Source organism: Rhinatrema bivittatum, chromosome 3 (assembly GCF_901001135.1).
Source record: "Rhinatrema bivittatum chromosome 3, aRhiBiv1.1, whole genome shotgun sequence".
Classification (NCBI taxonomy): domain Eukaryota; kingdom Metazoa; phylum Chordata; class Amphibia; order Gymnophiona; family Rhinatrematidae; genus Rhinatrema; species Rhinatrema bivittatum.
The window spans coordinates 321,616,462-321,634,119 of record NC_042617.1 but is presented as its reverse complement, the minus strand read 5'-3'; the positions used below and the strand labels follow the sequence as shown (position 1 = coordinate 321,634,119).

Here is a 17,658-nt window from a genome sequence, read left to right as displayed (position 1 = left end):
TATTTATAGAGTGTGCAGTCTAAAATTCTCGGTGCTTTACAATACAACATTCATGGTACAAATCACACACACAATGCATAAACCAACTTCCTTATACATACCCAGATCAGTCCAGATTCCTGGGTTTTGCCTCCCTTCCAGCAGATGGAGACAGAGAAAGTTTCACTGACACTGTACATAAGTGGATAAGTTCTTGGAGGAGAAGTCCATTAATGGCTATTAATCAATTATACTTAGGGAATAGCCACTGCTATTAATTGCATCAGTAGCATGGGTTCTTCTTAGTGTTTGGGTAATTGCCAGGTTCTTGTGGCCTGGTTTTTGGCCTCTGTTGGAAACAGGATGTTGGGCTTGATGGACCCTTGGTCTGACCCAGCATGGCAATTTCTTATGTTCTTATGTTCTTAACCCAATGTGCCACCTGCAGTCCCTCAGTATTTCTCTGTCTCCACAGATGGTAGAGATGCAAAACCTGGTTAAAAAAAAAAAAAAAAAGAGAGAGAGAGATTGTTAGCTTCTTGAACATTTCCTTCCAGGAGGTTGGTAGGTCCTGGTGGGGCCATCCCTCCTGGTTCTGAGGTGGACGAGCAGGGGGTTCAGTTCCCTTATTTTGCTTAGTCCTTTACCTCTGGGGATAGAAATCTGGTGGAGCCAGTTCCCTCTTTCCCAGGAGGACTTGCAGAGCCTGTTGTCATTCTTCAGTTACAGGGAAGTGGTTTTTGTAAAGTTAAAAAAAAAATAAAAAAGAGAGAGAAAAGTCTCTTTATTTACTTTCCCTTGCATTCGGTGGGAGAGCGGGGCTACAGTGGCTCTGACGCGGGCTCAGCTACAGTGGCTCTTGCAATTTCAGCTCCTCAGGCTCAAATCGCAAGAGCCACTGCGTGGGTGGGCCGAAGGCATACTGCACAGCTGCAAGTACACCGCATGCAGCAGTGCACGCCCCCGACTCTTTCGGGCTGGCCTGTGTTTCCAATGCCTCTCTGGGGGAGTGGGTGATTCCGGGACAACCGCAGTGACGGCAGTACGGGTCTGGTAGGTTCTCGGGTGCGTCAGGGGAAGCAGCAGGTCCCTTCCCGAATAGCGGGGGAACAGTAGCCATTTTGCCTTCCTTAACGGCTGCTTCTGAGGCTGCAAGGGCAGAGGGGGATCTCCCTCAGCCGCTGTCCCCGGTTGATCTGAGCCCCAAAGAGGACCAGGGTGGAGGATCTCAGTCAGGGAAGAATGAAAACCTCCTGGAGAAGACTTCTGATGATTCTACAACCTTCTCATCAGATTTCATCCTATTGCACAAGCTTATTTGGCCAGGAAAGCCGCCGGGCAGCATGGTTCCAAGCAGGGGGCTTCAGTAGGTCCGCAGCCCAGGAAGAGGTCCAGGGATTCTTGGACTACTGGTGTTACAAGGGTTCAGCAAGTCCTTGGGATGCCCGCACAGGCAAACGTGGCAGACGAACCCTCTAATGTTTTGGAGGATGGAGCTCCACCTGGAGTGGACCCTCCTGATGTAGATCTTCTCTAGAGGGTCATGATCCAGAGGAGGGGCTGGAGAAAGCCCCGGCTGAGGAGGGAGACGATCTGAAGGTGATTCGCCTGTTCCACAGGAAAGAGTTGGGACCCCTGATCCCCTATGTCTTTGCAGAGTTAGGGATAAAGGTTCCACTAGAGAACCTTTATGGGGGATGTGGATCCGCTCATGGTTGGCTTACGAGGTCCAACGAAGGCTTTTCCTTTCCATAAGTCAGTTAAAAATTTGATGCTGAGGGAGTGGGATACTCCGGAGACTGGTTTGAAGATTGGTAGAGTGATGGATAAGTCAAATCCTTTGCTTGAGGACACACTGGAACTGTTGAGGTTCCAAAAGTGGATGCCTCAGTGTCAGCAGTTACTAAGAAAATGACCATTCTGATGGCCGATTCTGCAGCGCTGAAGGATCTGCAGGATAAGAAGCTCGAAGACCATCTCAAGAAGATTTTTGAGGTGTCTGCTCTAGGCATTCGTGCTGCGGTGTGCAGCAGTTTTATGCTTTGGGCTGTACTGCGCTGGGTGCAGCAGTTACAGGCAAACAAATCCATGTCTACATCAGAGGCAAAGTAGGTGGAGTGGCTGGAAGCTGTGGTTGCCTATGGAGCTGATGCGTTGTATGACCTCATAAGGACTTCTTCTAGAACAATGATATCAGCAATCTCGGTCAGATGACTTCTTTGGTTGAGAAACTGGTCAGCGGATGTTTCATCCAAGTCTCAGTTAGGAGCGTTGCCTCTCAAAGGAAAGCTGCTCTTTGATCAGCTCCTCCAAGTCTTCTCCAAACATCTGGGAGAGAATAAAGGTCATAAATTACCTGAGGATAAGCTGAAAGAGGCAAAGGTTCTTTTACTTTGCATTCTCAGTTCCTAGGGAATAGGTGTTTTCGGCAAGGTAGGGCTTCAGGAGGAGCCCAGAGGCAGGCCTCGGGGAGGCAACATTCCTGGAACCAGGCCTTTCGAGGTTGAAAGCTGAACAGGGATGGCTCTAGCCAGGGTGGTGGTGGAGCCAAATCCACCCAATGAAGCGGGGTCAGCCCACTCCTCAGTTCCAGGCCTAAGGGGGGTTGGTTGACTTTTTTTTTTTTTTTTTATATATATATGAGGAGTGGGCCAAGATCATATCAGACCAGTGGATCTTAAGTGTGATAAGAATTTGCTTGTCCACTAAGGGACTTATTCATGGTATCTCCTTGCGCTTCCGTGGAAAAAAAGGTGGGTAATGCAACAAACCCTCACCTGCCTACAGATTCTGGGAGCCATTGTTCCCATCCCCCTAGAGGAATGCTGATCAGGACGTTATGCCATTTATTTTGTGGTTCCAAAGAAGGGGGGAATTTTTCACTCAATTTTGGTCTTAAAGAGAGTCAATGTGGCTCTCAAGGTTCCTTGTTTTCAGATGGCGACCTTATGCTTAGTAATTGCTGCAGTGCGCAAGGGAGAGTTCTTGGCGTCCCTGGATTTGACAGAGGCGTACTTGCACATAGAGATCCAGCTGGACCATCAGAAGTATCTCTGGTTCATGGTCCTAGGGACACACTTTCAATTTTGTGCTCTTCTGTTCGGTCTGGCGACTGTTCCGAGGACCTTCACCAAGGTGATGGTTGTGATGGTGTGGTTCTCAGGAAGGAGAGCATCCTGGTTCATCCATATCTGGACGACTGGCTTATTCGAGCAAAGTCAGAGGTCCTTTGTAGATAGGCAGTGGACTTTGTGCTGCAGCTCTTGAGATCCCTGGGGTGCATAGTAAATATGTCAGTCATCTTTCCCCTTCTCAGGTGTTAGAGTTTCTGGGGGCACGTTTCAATACCAGGGTAGGGAAGGTTTTTCTCACAGAGGAACGTTGTTGGGTCTGGGGATCATTTGCAGGTTCTCAGTTCCATGGCCTCCACTTTGGAGCTGGTTCCTTAGGCGTTTGCTCATATGAGGCCTCTGCAGTAGGCGTTGCTTTCCTGGAGGGATCCTTTGTCAGAGCAATTTCAACTTCCTCTTACAGAGTTAGCCAGGTCCAGTCTTTCGTAGTGGCTTGGTCGGGACCAGTTGTGTTACAGGGTGGACTTTGGAGGTTCCAGAGTGGATAAATCTTACCACCATCACCAGTCTCTCCAGATGGGGAGTTGTCTGCCAAGCTTAGTCGAAACAGGGCCAGTGATCAGCGGAGGAAGCATCATGGTCTATCAGTCGCTTAGAGATGAGTGGTGCGATTTGCGCTGCGGGCGTTTCTACTTCTTTTGCACAGCCAACCAGTCAGGATCTTGTCTGATAATGCGATAACTGTGGCTTACATCAACCGACAGGGTGATACCAAGAGTCGTGCAGCGGCTCAGGAAGCCCAGGAGTTAATCCACTGGGCAGAGCAGCATCTGTTCCTCGCAGCTTCTCACATAGCAGGGACAGACAGTGTGCAAGCAGATTATCTTAGTGGACAACAGCTGGATCCCCGGAGAATGGGAGTTGTCTGAGGAAACTGCACCTCATCAGTTGCAGATGGGGCAGACCCCACATGGATTTAATGGCAACTCAGCGAAATGCCAAGGTGCTGCGCTTCTTCAGTCTCAGAAAAGAGCGTGGAGCAAAAGAGGTTGATGCCTTGGTTCTTTTTTGGCTGCAGGACATTCTACTGTATGTGGTTCTGCCGTGGCCGCTGGTGGGCAAGATAATGCGACATGTAGAGATTCATCGGGGGAAATAATTCTAGACACTCTGGAGTGGCCTTGGCGGCCTTGGTTTACAAATCTGATCAATCTGGCGATGGACGGGCCATTGAGGCTCACTCATCTACCAACGTTTCTGCACCAAGGTCCCATATTTTCAGATCAGGCAACTCACTTCTGTCTCGCGACTTGACTTTTTGAGAGGAAACACTTAAGGGAAAAAAGATATTCTGAGATGTCATTTCTACTGTGTTGCAAGCTAGAAAGCCTTCCACCTCCTTGGCGTATATGAGGGTCTGGAGAGTTTTTGAGGATTGGTGCACGGAGCAGGGGGTTGACCCTATTCGAGCATCTGTGGCGCATATTCTGACCTTCTGGCAAAGGGAGTTAGTTTGGGTTGTCTTTGAGACGAGGTGCAGGAGGCAGCTCTAGCTGCACATCCGGATATGGTGCGTTTTCTCCTGGGGACAAAGCATTTACATCCTCCAGTTCGGAAGTCTTGTTCCTCTTGGAGCCTTAACTTGGTCCTTAAGGGTGTGTGTGCATTCGAGCCTCTTAGAAGGGCTATCATGAAAGATCTCACTTTAAGTGGTTTTCTTGGTGGAAATTCGTTCTGATAGAAGGATCTCAGAACTTCAAGCCTTGTCATATAGGGGTCTTTTTTGAGGATTACGGATTCTGGAATCTCGTTGAGAGGAGTTCGTTCCTTTCTTCCTTCGAAAGGTGGTGGTGTCGTTTCACTTAAGTCAATCCGTAGAGCTTCCAGCCTTTCCAAGTTGGATGCTACAGCACCTCACGCGAGAGAGTTTGAGGCTCTTGCATGTAAATTTATTTATTTATTTAATAACTTTTATATACCGGCATTAGAGAGGCACATCATGCCGGTTCACATATTAACAAAAGCGAAGGAAATACATTATAACAGGGAAAGTAAGTCTGGTTAGCGCAATAGAAAAGCCGGAAAAGGGGGAAACTACAACTAGAGAACAATTAAAACAACTGATAAATATGTATTTAAAATAAATAATAATTGCAAGTTCTAATATAAGAGGCTACATAATGATATGTTTAATATAAAGGGAGAGGTGCGGGAGAGCACCAGCATGGAAGGCAACATGTTAGAAAAAGACAGGGGGAAGGGGCTGGGACAGGGGGGTGTGTTACAAAAGGGCAGGGGTAGGGTATAGGGGGAGTAAATTACAGATAGAGGGGCAGTATTGCTGGGGAGGTCGATTAGTCAGGGAAGGCTTGATGGAATAGCCAAGTCTTTAATTTGGATCTGAATTTGATTGGGCAAGGTTCTAATCGAAGCGTCATGGGCAGGGAGTTCCATTTGGTGGGGCCTGCAATAGAGAGAGCTCTTTCCCTAGTGGAAGAGAGGCGAGCTGTTTTTAGAGGAGGTACTAGCAGGGTTCCTTTGTGGATTGATCTGGTGGGACGGGTCTGGGTGACAGGGCTGAATGGTATGTCGAGCCAAAGGGAGTTGTGTGAGAAGATGGATTTGTGTATGGTGGTAAGAGTTTTGTGAAGAATTCTGAAGGGGATGGGCAGCCAGTGAAGGCCCTTCAGAATGGGGGTGATGTGGTCTGTTTTGCGGGAGTTGGTGATGATTCTGGCTATTGCATTTTGCAACATTTGGAGTGGTTTGATCGTGGTGTGGGAGGCCTAAGAGTAAAGAATTGCAGTAATCGAGTTTAGCAAGTAGGGAGGTTTGAATAACAGTGCGGAAGTCTTGAGAGTGTAGCAGTGGCTTAAGTTTTTTCAGGACATTTAGTTTGTGGAAACCACTTTTGAGGATGGAACTTACATATTTTTTCATGTTTAGTTGTTCATCCAGGAGGACTCCAAGGTCTCTTACAAAGGGTTGATTTATAGCGGGTTGACAGATGGGATCGTGAGGTGAATGTGGTTTGGAGTGGGGGGAGATTAGTAGTAGTTCCGTTTTATTTGTGTTCAGAGCGAGGTGGAGGTTCGTTAGTAGAGCATTAATAGGGATGAGACAGGTTTCCCAGTACTTCAAGGCGTCAGATATTGAATTGTGGATGGGGATTAAGATTTGGATGTCATCAGCATAGAGATAGAAGTTGAGTTTGAGATCTGTTAAGAGATGGCATAGGGGGGTAAGGTAAATATTAAAGAGGGTGGAGGAGAGGGAAGAGCCTTGTGGGACACCTTGTAGTAAGGGGAGGGAAGTGGAGGTAGCATTGCCTATTTTGACAGAGAAAGTTCTGTTTGAAAGGTAGGATTTGAGCCAAGCTAGTGCCAAACCAGAGATACCAATACTTTCTAAGCGGACAAGTAGGTGATTGTGGCATATAGTATCAAAGGCGGCTGATATGTCCAGGAGAGCGAGAAGATAGCTGGTACCCTTGTCCATTCCTATAAGGAGGTGGTCGGTGAGTGTAAGGAGGAGGGTTTCAGTGTTAAGATGTTTACGGAAGCCGAATTATGCAGCATGAAGGATATTGTGGTTTTCTAAGTAGTCCATAAGCTGTGAGTTGACTACTCTTTCCATTATCTTGGCAATAAAAGGGAGGTTGGATATAGGACGGAAATTCGCAGGGTCTTTGGGGTCAAGAGAGGGTTTCTTGAGGAGAGGTTTAACAACTGCTTGTTTAAGAGTGTCTTAAGGTCACTAATATCTTCTGGTTGTCGGATCGTCTTTTTGTGCTGTGGAGTGGTGCAAAAAATTCAGAAGGCGTCAAAATCCACGATTGTGTGATGGTTGAAGGAAGCCATAGGTTTGGCATATATCTGTCAGGGTCGTCCTATCCCTGAGGGGTTAAGGGCTCATTCTGCTAGTTCTCAGGTGACCTTCTGGGCCAAATGTCAGCAGGTATTGCCACAGGAGATTTGTTAGGCGGCTACTTGAAAGTCATTGCATTTTCACCAGGCATTATCGTTTGGATGACCAGGCCCCAGAGGCCATGGATTTTGGTGAGAGTGTTCCTCCAGCGGGACTCTCATGGTCCCACCCCATTTAAGGAAACTTTAGTAAATCCCAGGAGTCTGGACTGATCTGAGTACATACAGGGAAAGGAAAATTGGTTCTTACCTGCTAATTTTTGTTCCTGTAGTTCCAAAGATCAGTCCAGAGTCCCGCTCATTGGAGGAAAGGGAGATTTGGAGAGTGCGCTCAGTCGGTTTTTGTGATTACTCTGAAGAACGGCACAGGTTTTGTTAGTCCTTGCCATGTGGGCACAGTTATCTGTTCTAGGTTTCCACTTCCCACTGCTTATTCAGGGGATGTTAGTTACGGTGTTGGTATTTATTTGGATTTTGGCTTGGGTCCAGATTAATACTGAGAGACTGCAGGTGGCACTGTTATGTGGCAATATAAGTGAAACTTTCTCTGTCTCCATCTGCTGGAAGGGAGGCAAAACCCAGGAGTCTGGACTGAAGTGTGGTACTACTGGAACAAAAATTAGCAGGCAAGAACCAATTTTCCTGTAACAAACCTCTATCGCTCTATCTGCACCCAATTTCACTCTGACTACACCTGTGGTAAAGGGGTGGGTGGGATGTAAAGACAAGAGATAAGTGTTGCTCTTTCTTTTTGTCTTGCAGGACACAATAAGGCTGTGCGAGACATCTGTTTTAATAATGTCGGGACTCAGTTTCTTAGTGCAGCATATGATCGGTATCTCAAACTCTGGGACGCTGAAACAGGTAAAGTAAGCATAGTAATGCCTGCTGCTGCACCACTTTGGGCTCTTAATTCTGTACAAACGCAGACATTTTGTAGAATCAAGTTTGGCCAGAACTTGGATTGAAGACTTCCAAGGAAAACTGGTTGCTCTGACGATGGTGGTGACTTAGTATACAGAACACACTCCTCTGAATCAGGTCTGACAGAGTTCCCCAGCACAATGGTAGGGGACACTCTCCCCTCTGACCCAGTACTGACCCAGGGTCCCAGTATGGTGTTGGGGGGACACTCACCCCTCTGACCCAGTGTCCCAGCATGGTGTTAGGGACACTCTCCCCTCTGAGCTAGCACTGACCCAGTGTCCCAGTATGGTGTTGGGGGGACACTCACCCCTCTGACCCAGTGTCCCAGCATGGAGTTGGGGGACACTCTCCCCTCTGACCCAGTGTCTCAGCATGGTGTTGGGGGGACACTCTCCCCTCTGACCTAGTGTCCCAACATGGTGTTGGGGGGACACTCTCCCCTCTGACCCAGTGTCCCAGCATGGTGTTAGGGCACACTCTCCCCTCTGAGCTAGCACTGACCCAGCGTCCCAGCAAGGTGTTGGGGGACACTCTCCCCTCTGAGCCAGTACTGACCCAGGGTCCCAGCATGGTGTTAGGGGGCACTCTCCCCTCTGAGCCAGTACTGACCCAGTGTCCCAGCATGGTGTTAGGGGACACTCTCCCCTCTGAGCCAGCACTGACCCAGTGTCCCAGCATGGTGTTAGGGGGCACTCTCCCCTCTGAGCCAGCACTGGCCCAGTGTCCCAGCATGGTGTTAGGGGACACTCTCCCCTCTGAGCCAGTACTGGCCCAGTGTCCCAGCATAATTTACGGTATTGGTGACTGGATTGAAGAGAGAGTGAGCCGAGAAGATTTTAACCAAACAGCTCCTCCTCGTCCCAGAGCTGTAGTATGCGTGTCTGGTGTTAGGATTAGTCTGTGTGCTCCCTAACATTTTGTGTCAGGGTGTTTTTCGGTTTGTGTTTTTTTTTTTACTTGTACTGATGCACACAAGACATTCGATGCAATTTATTCCCTGTTTCTACAGTAGGGAATTGACTTCCTTTCTGTTTTTTTCTCCATCAGCTACTTAAAGTTTGAAAATACATTGACTTGCATTATTAAGTTCTGATCAAATAATTCATCTCCAGACATCCTTGATGAGCAGAAGCAGTAGCAGTGTCTTGGGGTGTATCAGCTATGCTGTACATTATATAGCCCAACCATTTTTTGCACCTGTTTGTAACAAATGACTTTTCCCTGTACGTACCAGGATCAGTCCAGGCTGCTGGGTTATGCCTCCCTTCCAGCAGATGGAGTCAGAGAGAAACTGAAAAGCACCTCCCACATAACCCGGGGTGCCACCTGCGATCCCTCAGTATCTTCTCTGATTCCAGCAGATTGAGAGGCGTAGCCTGCGGTCCTGTCCTTAAGGTTCTTGGGGCCTTGCCCCGTCAGGTTTGGTGTAAACTAAATTGTCAGGAATATTTACATTTGTGGAGAACCTTTGACTAGATCATTTAAAAAAAAAAAGAAACAAAATTCAAGAATTAATTAGGTAGGTGAAGTTTGTTCAGAGCAGCTAGGCAGCGGCAGGCATGGCAGGACATTGCCCTCTAGCCAATACCCGGAGACTTTCGCTGCCCTCCCCCAGTGAGCAGAGGGGGAGGACTTACTGGTGGGCCGGTCACTCTCCCCCTCCCTCAGAGAGGTATTCATTTCGCTGAGCCTTCTTTTTCCCCCAGCGCCTTTCCTCCTGTGGCTGAGTTTAAAAAAAAAAAAAAAGAAGATGATTCTTTATTTAATTTTTTTCCTCTTACCTCAGCCAAGCCTGCCGCTAGTCTCCCGGGCCTCCGGAGGGGGTGGACTTCAACCCAGCTACCAAAACATGCCTAGGGGGACGGTTTGTCAGTCGTGTGGAGAGCCGGGGCTCCGGCTCTCCCGCAAAGGCCTCTGCTCCCGGTGCTTACCCGGGAGCGAGGGTCCTCCGCATCGATCCGATTAGGCGCGGGGGGCGCCCGCTCTGAAGGCAGGAAAATCACGCAGCACGCACGATGCCGAGGGGCGGAGGCCTGGGCCGCTTCCGATTCGCACGGGAGCAGCCTCCATTTCCCTGTACGTACCCGGATCAGTCCAGACACCTGGGTTGTGACTCCGCACCAGCAGATGGAGACAGAGCAAAACTTGACGGGCTCCCTACATATAGTAAGGTGCCACCCACAGCCCCTCAGTCTTTCTCTGTCTCCAGCAGATGGGGCAGGTCCACCCACAGTCTCTGGGATCCCGAGGGTTTTTGTTCGGGCCTAGTCAGTCAGGGATAGTTTAAAAAAAAAAAAAAAAAGATTAATAAGAGGATTAGGATTCTCAAGGTTGATTACTTCAAAAAAAAAAAAAAAAGGAAGGATCAATTTTTACAGGAAGTCATCTGCAGAAGGATGAGAAGTCTCCCGTCGGTGGAGCCTCCCAGGAGGGTTGGAAGGTCCTGAGAGGACCATCCCCTCCAGGTTGAGGCCACTGCTGAGGGTCGAGGACCCGGCCAGTGCGGGCAGCAGCGTCGGGGGTGACACCGGGGAGCCCGGTTCACTCACCCCCGCTGAAGCAGAAGACTACAGGACCTCGGTCAGCGGCTAAGTGTAAAAAAAAAAAAAAAAAAATCTGTCTTGCGGTTTTTATTTTTGCGCCGTGCCTGCTCTCTCTCTCTCTCGCGGTCGGGGTGCTTCGCGTACGGGGGGCTGACTTGTTTTTTTTTCTGTTCCTCCCAGCGTCGGGGCGCCGGCTGGGGATGCCGAGGGAGTCGGCCTGCCGCGCCTGCGGATCCGTGCGCGTGCGCGCGTTTCCCGGGACGGGGTCTGCGCCACTTGTGTCTCGGGGGGCGAAGGGGCGTCGGAGGTCGCTCGTGGGGGTTGATCTCGGGGTGCCCGCTTGCCGCCGCGCGACGGAACGATCGAGGCCGCGCCGTTTGACCCGTTCCCGCTGAGCGCGGGAACAGAAGCCATTTTGTCCTCGGTGAGGGAGGCCTCGAGGAAAGCGCTTCAAGATGGCGCTCAGCCACCCTCGCTGTCACCACAGCTTCCGAATTCGGGGGGAGAGGCCCCGAGGCCTCGTGGATCAGGGAGCCTTTGTGCTGAAGAGGATTCTTCGGGATTGGAGGGATCCTTTTCGGCTGATTTTGCCCTTTTTTGCTTAGAAAATTGGCAAACTACAAAAAATCCAGACGGAAGGCTGGAAAGTCGTCAGGGGGCAGGGAGGAGTGCTCCCCGCCCCGGAAGAGGACCGCTCGGTCCCGGGGGGCTCCAGGTCCTCCTCGGGAGAAGAGGCTCGCGAGGAGAACTGCAGGACTCGGACACGGCTTCCACCGCATCCTCGGGGGAGGATTTAGCTTCGGCCGTCCCTGAAGGGCCTGAGGGGCTCGACGAGGAGGGGCCAGCCCAGCCGGGAACTGGCAAGGGGCCGCAGGCGGCAGAAGGGGAGGACCCTAAAGTCGTACGCCTGTTTCGCCGGGAAGAGCTCTCTCCCCTGATTCCGGCTATACTGGACGAGCTCGGGGTGGAAGCCCCACCAGTGGAGTCTTGTCAAGGGGCCAAGATGGACCCGGTGCTCTTGGGCCTGGCAGGGCCCACGGTAGCGTTCCCTTTTCACTTCTCGGCCTCCGATATCTTGTTCCGGGAGTGGGATACACCGGAACTGGGTCTGAAGGTGAGTAAAGCCATGGACAAGCTATATCCTCTCCCAGAGGACGTCTTGGAGCTGCTGCGGCTCCCGCGGGTGGACGCGGCGGTGTCTGCGGTGACGAAGAGGTCCACCATCCCGGGCACGGGCGCGACGGCGCTGCGGGATATCCAGGATAGGAAGCTGGAGGTGCAGCTCAAGAAGGTCTTCGAGGTGTCCGCCCTCGGAGTTCGAGCGGCTATCTGTAGTAATTTTGCTCTACGGGCGGGGCTCCGCTGGGCCCAAACTCTCCAAGCCAATGCGGGCCTCTCCGCGGGGGAGGCGGCGCAGGCGGATAACCTGGAAGCGGGATTGCTTACAGCGCTGATGCGATGTATGACCTGCTGAGAACTTCGGCCAGGGCGATGGTGTCGGCGGTCTCGGCTCGCCGTCTCCTCTGGCTCCGTATCTGGGCCGCGGACAGGGGCCTCCAAGGCCCACCTTGGTTCTTTGCCTTTTTAAGGGCTAGCTTCTCTTTGGTAAGCAGCTGGATGACCTGATGCAGTTCCTCAGCGAGAACAAGGCTTTTAAGTTGCCGGAGGATCGGCCCAAGCCTCGGTCATCCTTTGCCGCGAGGACTCGTTTTTCGGTACAACCGGCGCCAGAGTCCGCAGAGATCGTCCGGGTTGGGCCAGGCTTACCAATCGGGCGCTGCTAGATCTTCGTCATGGTCTCAGTCCTTTCGAGGGAAGAAGGTCAACAGATCTGGTGGACCCTCGTCGGGATCCGGGACCAAACCGGCCCAATGAAAGGAGGATGGTTCATTCCTCGTTGCAGTCTCTGGTCCTTGTGCCCAACGTGGGAGGGAGGCTCACATTGTTTTACGGGGAGTGGACCGGGATCACTTCAGACCAGTGGGTTCTCGGCGTGATAAGACACGGTTACGCTTTAGATTTTGTTCGGCAACCGGTGGACAAGTTCCTCGTATCTCCTTGCAAGGCCATCGTCAACCGCGCCGCGGTCAGCACCACCCTTCGACGCTTGGAAGGACTGGGTGCCATTACTCCCATTCCACCGCCACAGCGAGGCGAGGGAAGGTATTCCATTTACTTCGTGGTCCCAAAGAAAGACGGCGCGTTCCGGCCCATTCTCGACCTGAAAGGCGTCAACCGGTTTCTGAGCGTGCCGCGTTTTCAAGATGGAAACGATACGCTCGTAGTGGCCGCGGTTCGTCCAGGCGAGTTCCTCGCTTCTTTGGATCTGACGGAGGCGTATCTTCATATCGGGATCAGCCGGCCTATCACAGGTTTTTGAGGTTTGGCATCCTGGGAAGACATTATCAGTTCCGGGCTCTTCCTTTCGGTCTCGCCACGGCTCCACGCACCTTCACCAAGGTCTTGGTGGTGGTGGCTGCCCACCTCCGGAGGGAAGGGCTGCTGGTACATCCGTACCTGGACGACTGGCTCATCCGGGCCCAATCTGAAGTCGAGTGCCGGCAGTCGATTGCCCGGGTTCTGCAGCTCTTACGCTCGCTCGGATGGGTGGTCAACCTATCCAAGAGTCATCTTCAACCTACTCAAAGGTTGGAGTACCTGGGAGCCCTGTACGACACCGAGAGGGCCAGGGTGTCTCTGCCCAGGAACGGGTGGTCAAGCTCCAGCGACAGGTGAGGCATCTTTGGTCACTGCGGTGCCCGTTGGTCTGCGATTACCTGATGGTTTTGGGTTCCATGGAGTCGACGCTCACCTTGGTTCCCTGGGCTTTCGCTCATTTGCGTCCGTTACAATCAGCGTTACTTTCCCGGTGGACGCCGGTCTCCGAAGATTTTCATCGCCCGTTGCCTCTGACAATCCGTGCCCGGACCAGTCTGCACTGGTGGTTTTCCACCGCCCATCTACCGGGCGGGGTTCTCTGCTCATGCCCACATGGACGGTGGTGACGAACAGGCAGTCCGGATTCTGTCCGACAACGCGACCACAGTGTCATACATCAATCGCCAGGGAGGAGCAAGGAGCCAACAAGTGGCGGAAGAGGCGAGTCAGTTGATGTGCTGGGCGGAGCACCACCTCAGCAGTTTAGCGGTGTCTCACATCGCCGGAGTAGACAACGTCCAGGCGGATTTCCTCAGTCGCCATCGGTTGGATCCCGGAGAATGGGAATTGCCGGATGTCGCGTTTTCGTCTCCTCTGTGCCAGGTGGGGACGGCCCCGCCTGGATCTGATGGCCACCGCTCACAACTCAAAGGCTCTGCGGTTCTTCAGCCGTCGGAGAGAGCGAGGCGCAGAAGGAGTCGATGCGCTGGTGCTTCCCTGGCCCACGGACGTGTTGCTGTATGTTTTTTCCCCCGTGGCCCTTGATAGACAAGGTCCTACGAAGAATCGAGCTGCATCCGGGGGAGGTGATCTTGGTGGCGCCGGAATGGCCCCGGCGTCCGTGGTTCGCGGATCTCATTCAGCTGGCAACAGAGTCCCCGCTTCGGTTTCACAGGGACGCTACAATCCTTCGTCAAGGACCCGTCTGTTTGGAGGATGTGGATCACTTTTGTCTCACGGCTTGGCGTTTGAAAGGGCGCGCTTGAGGACTAAGGGATACTCCGAGGCCGTGATCGCTACTCTGTTGAGAGCTAGGAAGCAATCGACGTCCTTACCCTATATGCGGGTATGGACGGTCTTCGAAGACTGGTGTAGTGTTCACGACGTAGATCCTATTCGCCCGGAGGTATCGTCGGTTCTCGCCTTTCTGCAAGAGGGTCTGGCGAAGGGGCTGTCCTGGAGTACGCTGAAGGTCCACATAGCGGCGTAGATTGCCTCAGAGGTAAGGTCCTGGGTCGGGGTCGGTCCTTAGCTTGCCATCCGGACGTGGTACGTTTTCTGCGTGGGGCCAAACATTTACGCCCCCGGTACGGAATCCTTGCCCGTCTTGGAATCTAAATTGCGTACTGTCCGCGCTGTGTAGGGCCCCGTTTGAACCGATCAAGAGGGCAACTCTGAAGGATCTCACCTTGAAGGCGGTGTTCCTGGTCGCGGTTACGTCCGCTCGTCGGGTTTCGGAATTACAGGCTTTGTCTTGTAGGGAACTTTTCTTGCGTTTTTCGGATGCCGGTGTTTCCCTGCGGACTGTTCCGTCCTTTTTGCCCAAGGAGGTGTCTTCTTTTCTCCTGACTCAGTCGGTGGATCTCCCGGGGTTTTCGGCCTTGGATCCGATGGCCAAGGAGTCGAAAGAGTTGCGGAAGCTTGATGTTCGCAGGGTGCTCCTTTGTTATCTGGAGGTTACGAACCCGTTCGGGTTTCCGATCACCTGTTTGTGCTCTGTTCCGGGGCTCGCAAGGGGGCTGCTGCTTCGCGGGCCACCATTGCCCGTTGGATCAAGGAGGCGATTGGTTCGGCGTATCTGCTGCAGGGCAGGGTGGCGCCTAGGGGACTTCGGGCCCATTCGACTCGGGCGCAGGCCGCGTCTTGGGCGGAGGTCTCTCAGGTGTCCACGCAGGAAATCTGTAGAGCGGCGACGTGGAAGTCGTTGCATACTCTTACTAGACATTACAGACTTGAGGTCCAGGCAGCTGAGTTGCAGGGGTTTGGAGCAAGTGTTCTCCGAGCGGGACTCTCTGCTTCCCACCCTCGGTAACTTAGCTCTGGTACATCCCAGGTGTCTGGACTGATCCAGGTACGTACAGGGAAAGGAAAATTAGTTCTTACCTGATAATTTTCGTTCCTGTAGTATCACGGATCAGTCCAGGCTCCCGCCCGTCTGTTCTGATTGCGCTGAAGAGTGAGAGAGTCCGCTCGTTTTTTGCGTTTTAATGCTGCATTATTTCGGTTTTGGAATAAGGCCGCTTGCCTCTGGTTCTGATTGTGTTCTGTTTTCAGCCAGGGGTGTGTTGAATTGGTTAAATCTTTTCAGGTTTTTCTAGTTACTTAGTCAGGCTCTTGTTTTGCTTTGACATTACGTTCGACTGAGGGGCTGTGGGTGGCACCTTACTATATGTAGGGAGCCCGTCAAGTTTTGCTCTGTCTCCATCTGCTGGTGCGGAGTCACAACCCAGGTGTCTGGACTGATCCGTGGTACTACAGGAACGAAAATTATCAGGTAAGAACTAATTTTCCTTTTGTCAGCGTCGGAGGAGGATGCCGAAGATTCTGAGGAGGGAGAGGATCTCCCTCCTTCACTGTCTCCGCCACATAAACCGCGCAAATTGCCGGCTGATACTGCTCCGCCTTCGCTTCATTCCCCGGGGGAGGGGGGGGAGCACTTAAAGAGGCGGCAGCACTTTTCTTCAAAGTTCATTTTATTAATGTACAAGGCATTCCTGGAAGCGGAGACTGAGTGGGGTTCACAGTCTCCTAGTCCCAATAAGATCCCTAGGGCTTCTACAGGCTAAGGAGGAATGGTTCCCAGTTTCACCCCTCCACCCCCGGGGGAGGGTCTGCCTGACCCTTTTGGTCCAGTCGACCCGGTGGATCCAGGTTTAACTCCGAATGTGGGTGACAAAGGAGACATTTCCACACAGGTGGAAGGGGATGACCCTCAAGTCCTCCATCTGTTCAGGCGAGAGGAACTAGATCCCTTAATTCTGCATGTGCTCCCGGAGCTTGAGCTTCCGCTGACTCGGGAGTCATCGGATTTGTCTACTGGAGATTCGGCCTTAGCGGGATTATGCGCTCCGCCGCAGACTTTTCCCTTCCACCCGAGGCTTTCCCAGATTGTGTTCCGTGAATGGGAGTCCCCGGAGGCCTCACTGAGAGTTTCTAGAGCCATGAAAAAATTATATCCTCTTCCTCTCGAGACCCTTGACCTCCTTAAAATCCCTAAGGTGGACTCGGCGGTCACAGCAGTAGCCAAGCATATTACCATTCCGGTGACTGGCGGCACGGCTCTTAAGGACCTACAGAATAGAAAACTGGAGGTCTTGCTCAAGCGCATTTTTGAGGTGTCCGCCCTAGGTATTCGGGCGGCAGTATGCAGTAGCATGATGCAGCGGGCCTTGCTACTTTGGGTGCAACAGATATTGACAGCCCAGGATCTTCCTCCTGGGGAGACGGAATAGGCGGCCCGGATGGAATCTGCTGTCGCTTATACGGCAGATGCACTATATGACCTTTTACGAACTTCTGCACGCTCTATGTCCTCCGCGGTGTCCGCACGGCGTCTGTTGTGGCTTCGGAATTGGTCTGCGGACGCCTTGTCGAAGTCTCAACTGGGTTCCTTCCCCTTTCGGGGTAAGTTGTTGTTTGGAGATGAGCTGGAGCAGCTCATAAAGGCTTTGGGTGACAGCAAGGTTTATAAATTACCAGAGAATAAGCCCAGGGCGGCCCGTTCGCAGGGTAGATATCGGGGCCGTTTTGGGTCTGGTCGGGATGCGTCGAGCTATGCTGCTAGACAACCGGTGGCTAGAACACAGGCCTGGTCTTATTCCTTTCGTGTCAGGCGGCCTCAGCGTACCGGAACCCATGCATTCGCTCCCAGTAGCGGACCAGTCGTTACTCTATATATTTCGTGGTGCCCAAGAAGGACAGATCCTTCCGGCCAATTTTGGATCTCAAGCAAGTCAACAAGGCCTTATGGGTACCTCGTTTTCGTATGGAAACGTTAAGATCGGTCATTGCGGCGGTCCACAAAGGAGAGTTTTTGGCTTCTTTGGATCTGACGGAAGCTTATCTTCACATCGGAATTCACAAGCACCACCAGTGGTTTCTGAGGTTCATGGTTATGGGCCAACATTACCAGTTTTGTGCTCTACCGTTCGGGCTAGCGACTGCTCCCCGTGTGTTCACCAAAGTGCTGGTGGTGGTCGCTGCAAGCTTACGACGAGAGGGGATACTAGTTCATCCCTACTTGGACGACTGGCTCATCCAGGCGAAGTCTGAGGATCTCTGCAAGGTGGCGGTTCGCACGGTAGTGTCTCGCCTTCATTCCTTGAGTTGGGTGGACAATTATACCAAGAGTCAATTGATCCCCTCCCAGATGATGGAGTTTTTGGGTGCTCGATTCGATGCCTTGTTAGGCAAAGTTTCGCTTCCAATCTCCCTCATGGACCGGTTGATATCGCAAGTGCGGCGGCTGCTGTCTCTTCCCTCCCCGGTAGTGTGGGATTATTTGCAGGTTCTTGGGTATATGGCATCCACCCTGGAACTGGTGCCTTGGGCCTT

At 52.0% G+C, this 17,658-nt stretch overlaps 1 protein-coding gene across 2 annotated transcripts in view; it reads left to right on the top strand.

Moving 5' to 3' along the window:
- Window positions 1-17,658, top strand: part of CDC40 (cell division cycle 40) — a 119,750-nt gene that overhangs the window by 89,350 nt on the left and 12,742 nt on the right. For both annotated transcript variants that reach the window (XM_029595279.1, XM_029595277.1), the window contains one exon: window positions 7,739-7,840. In XM_029595279.1, the coding sequence (XP_029451139.1) occupies window positions 7,739-7,840 (102 nt within the window). The remainder of the gene's footprint in view (window positions 1-7,738; window positions 7,841-17,658) is intronic.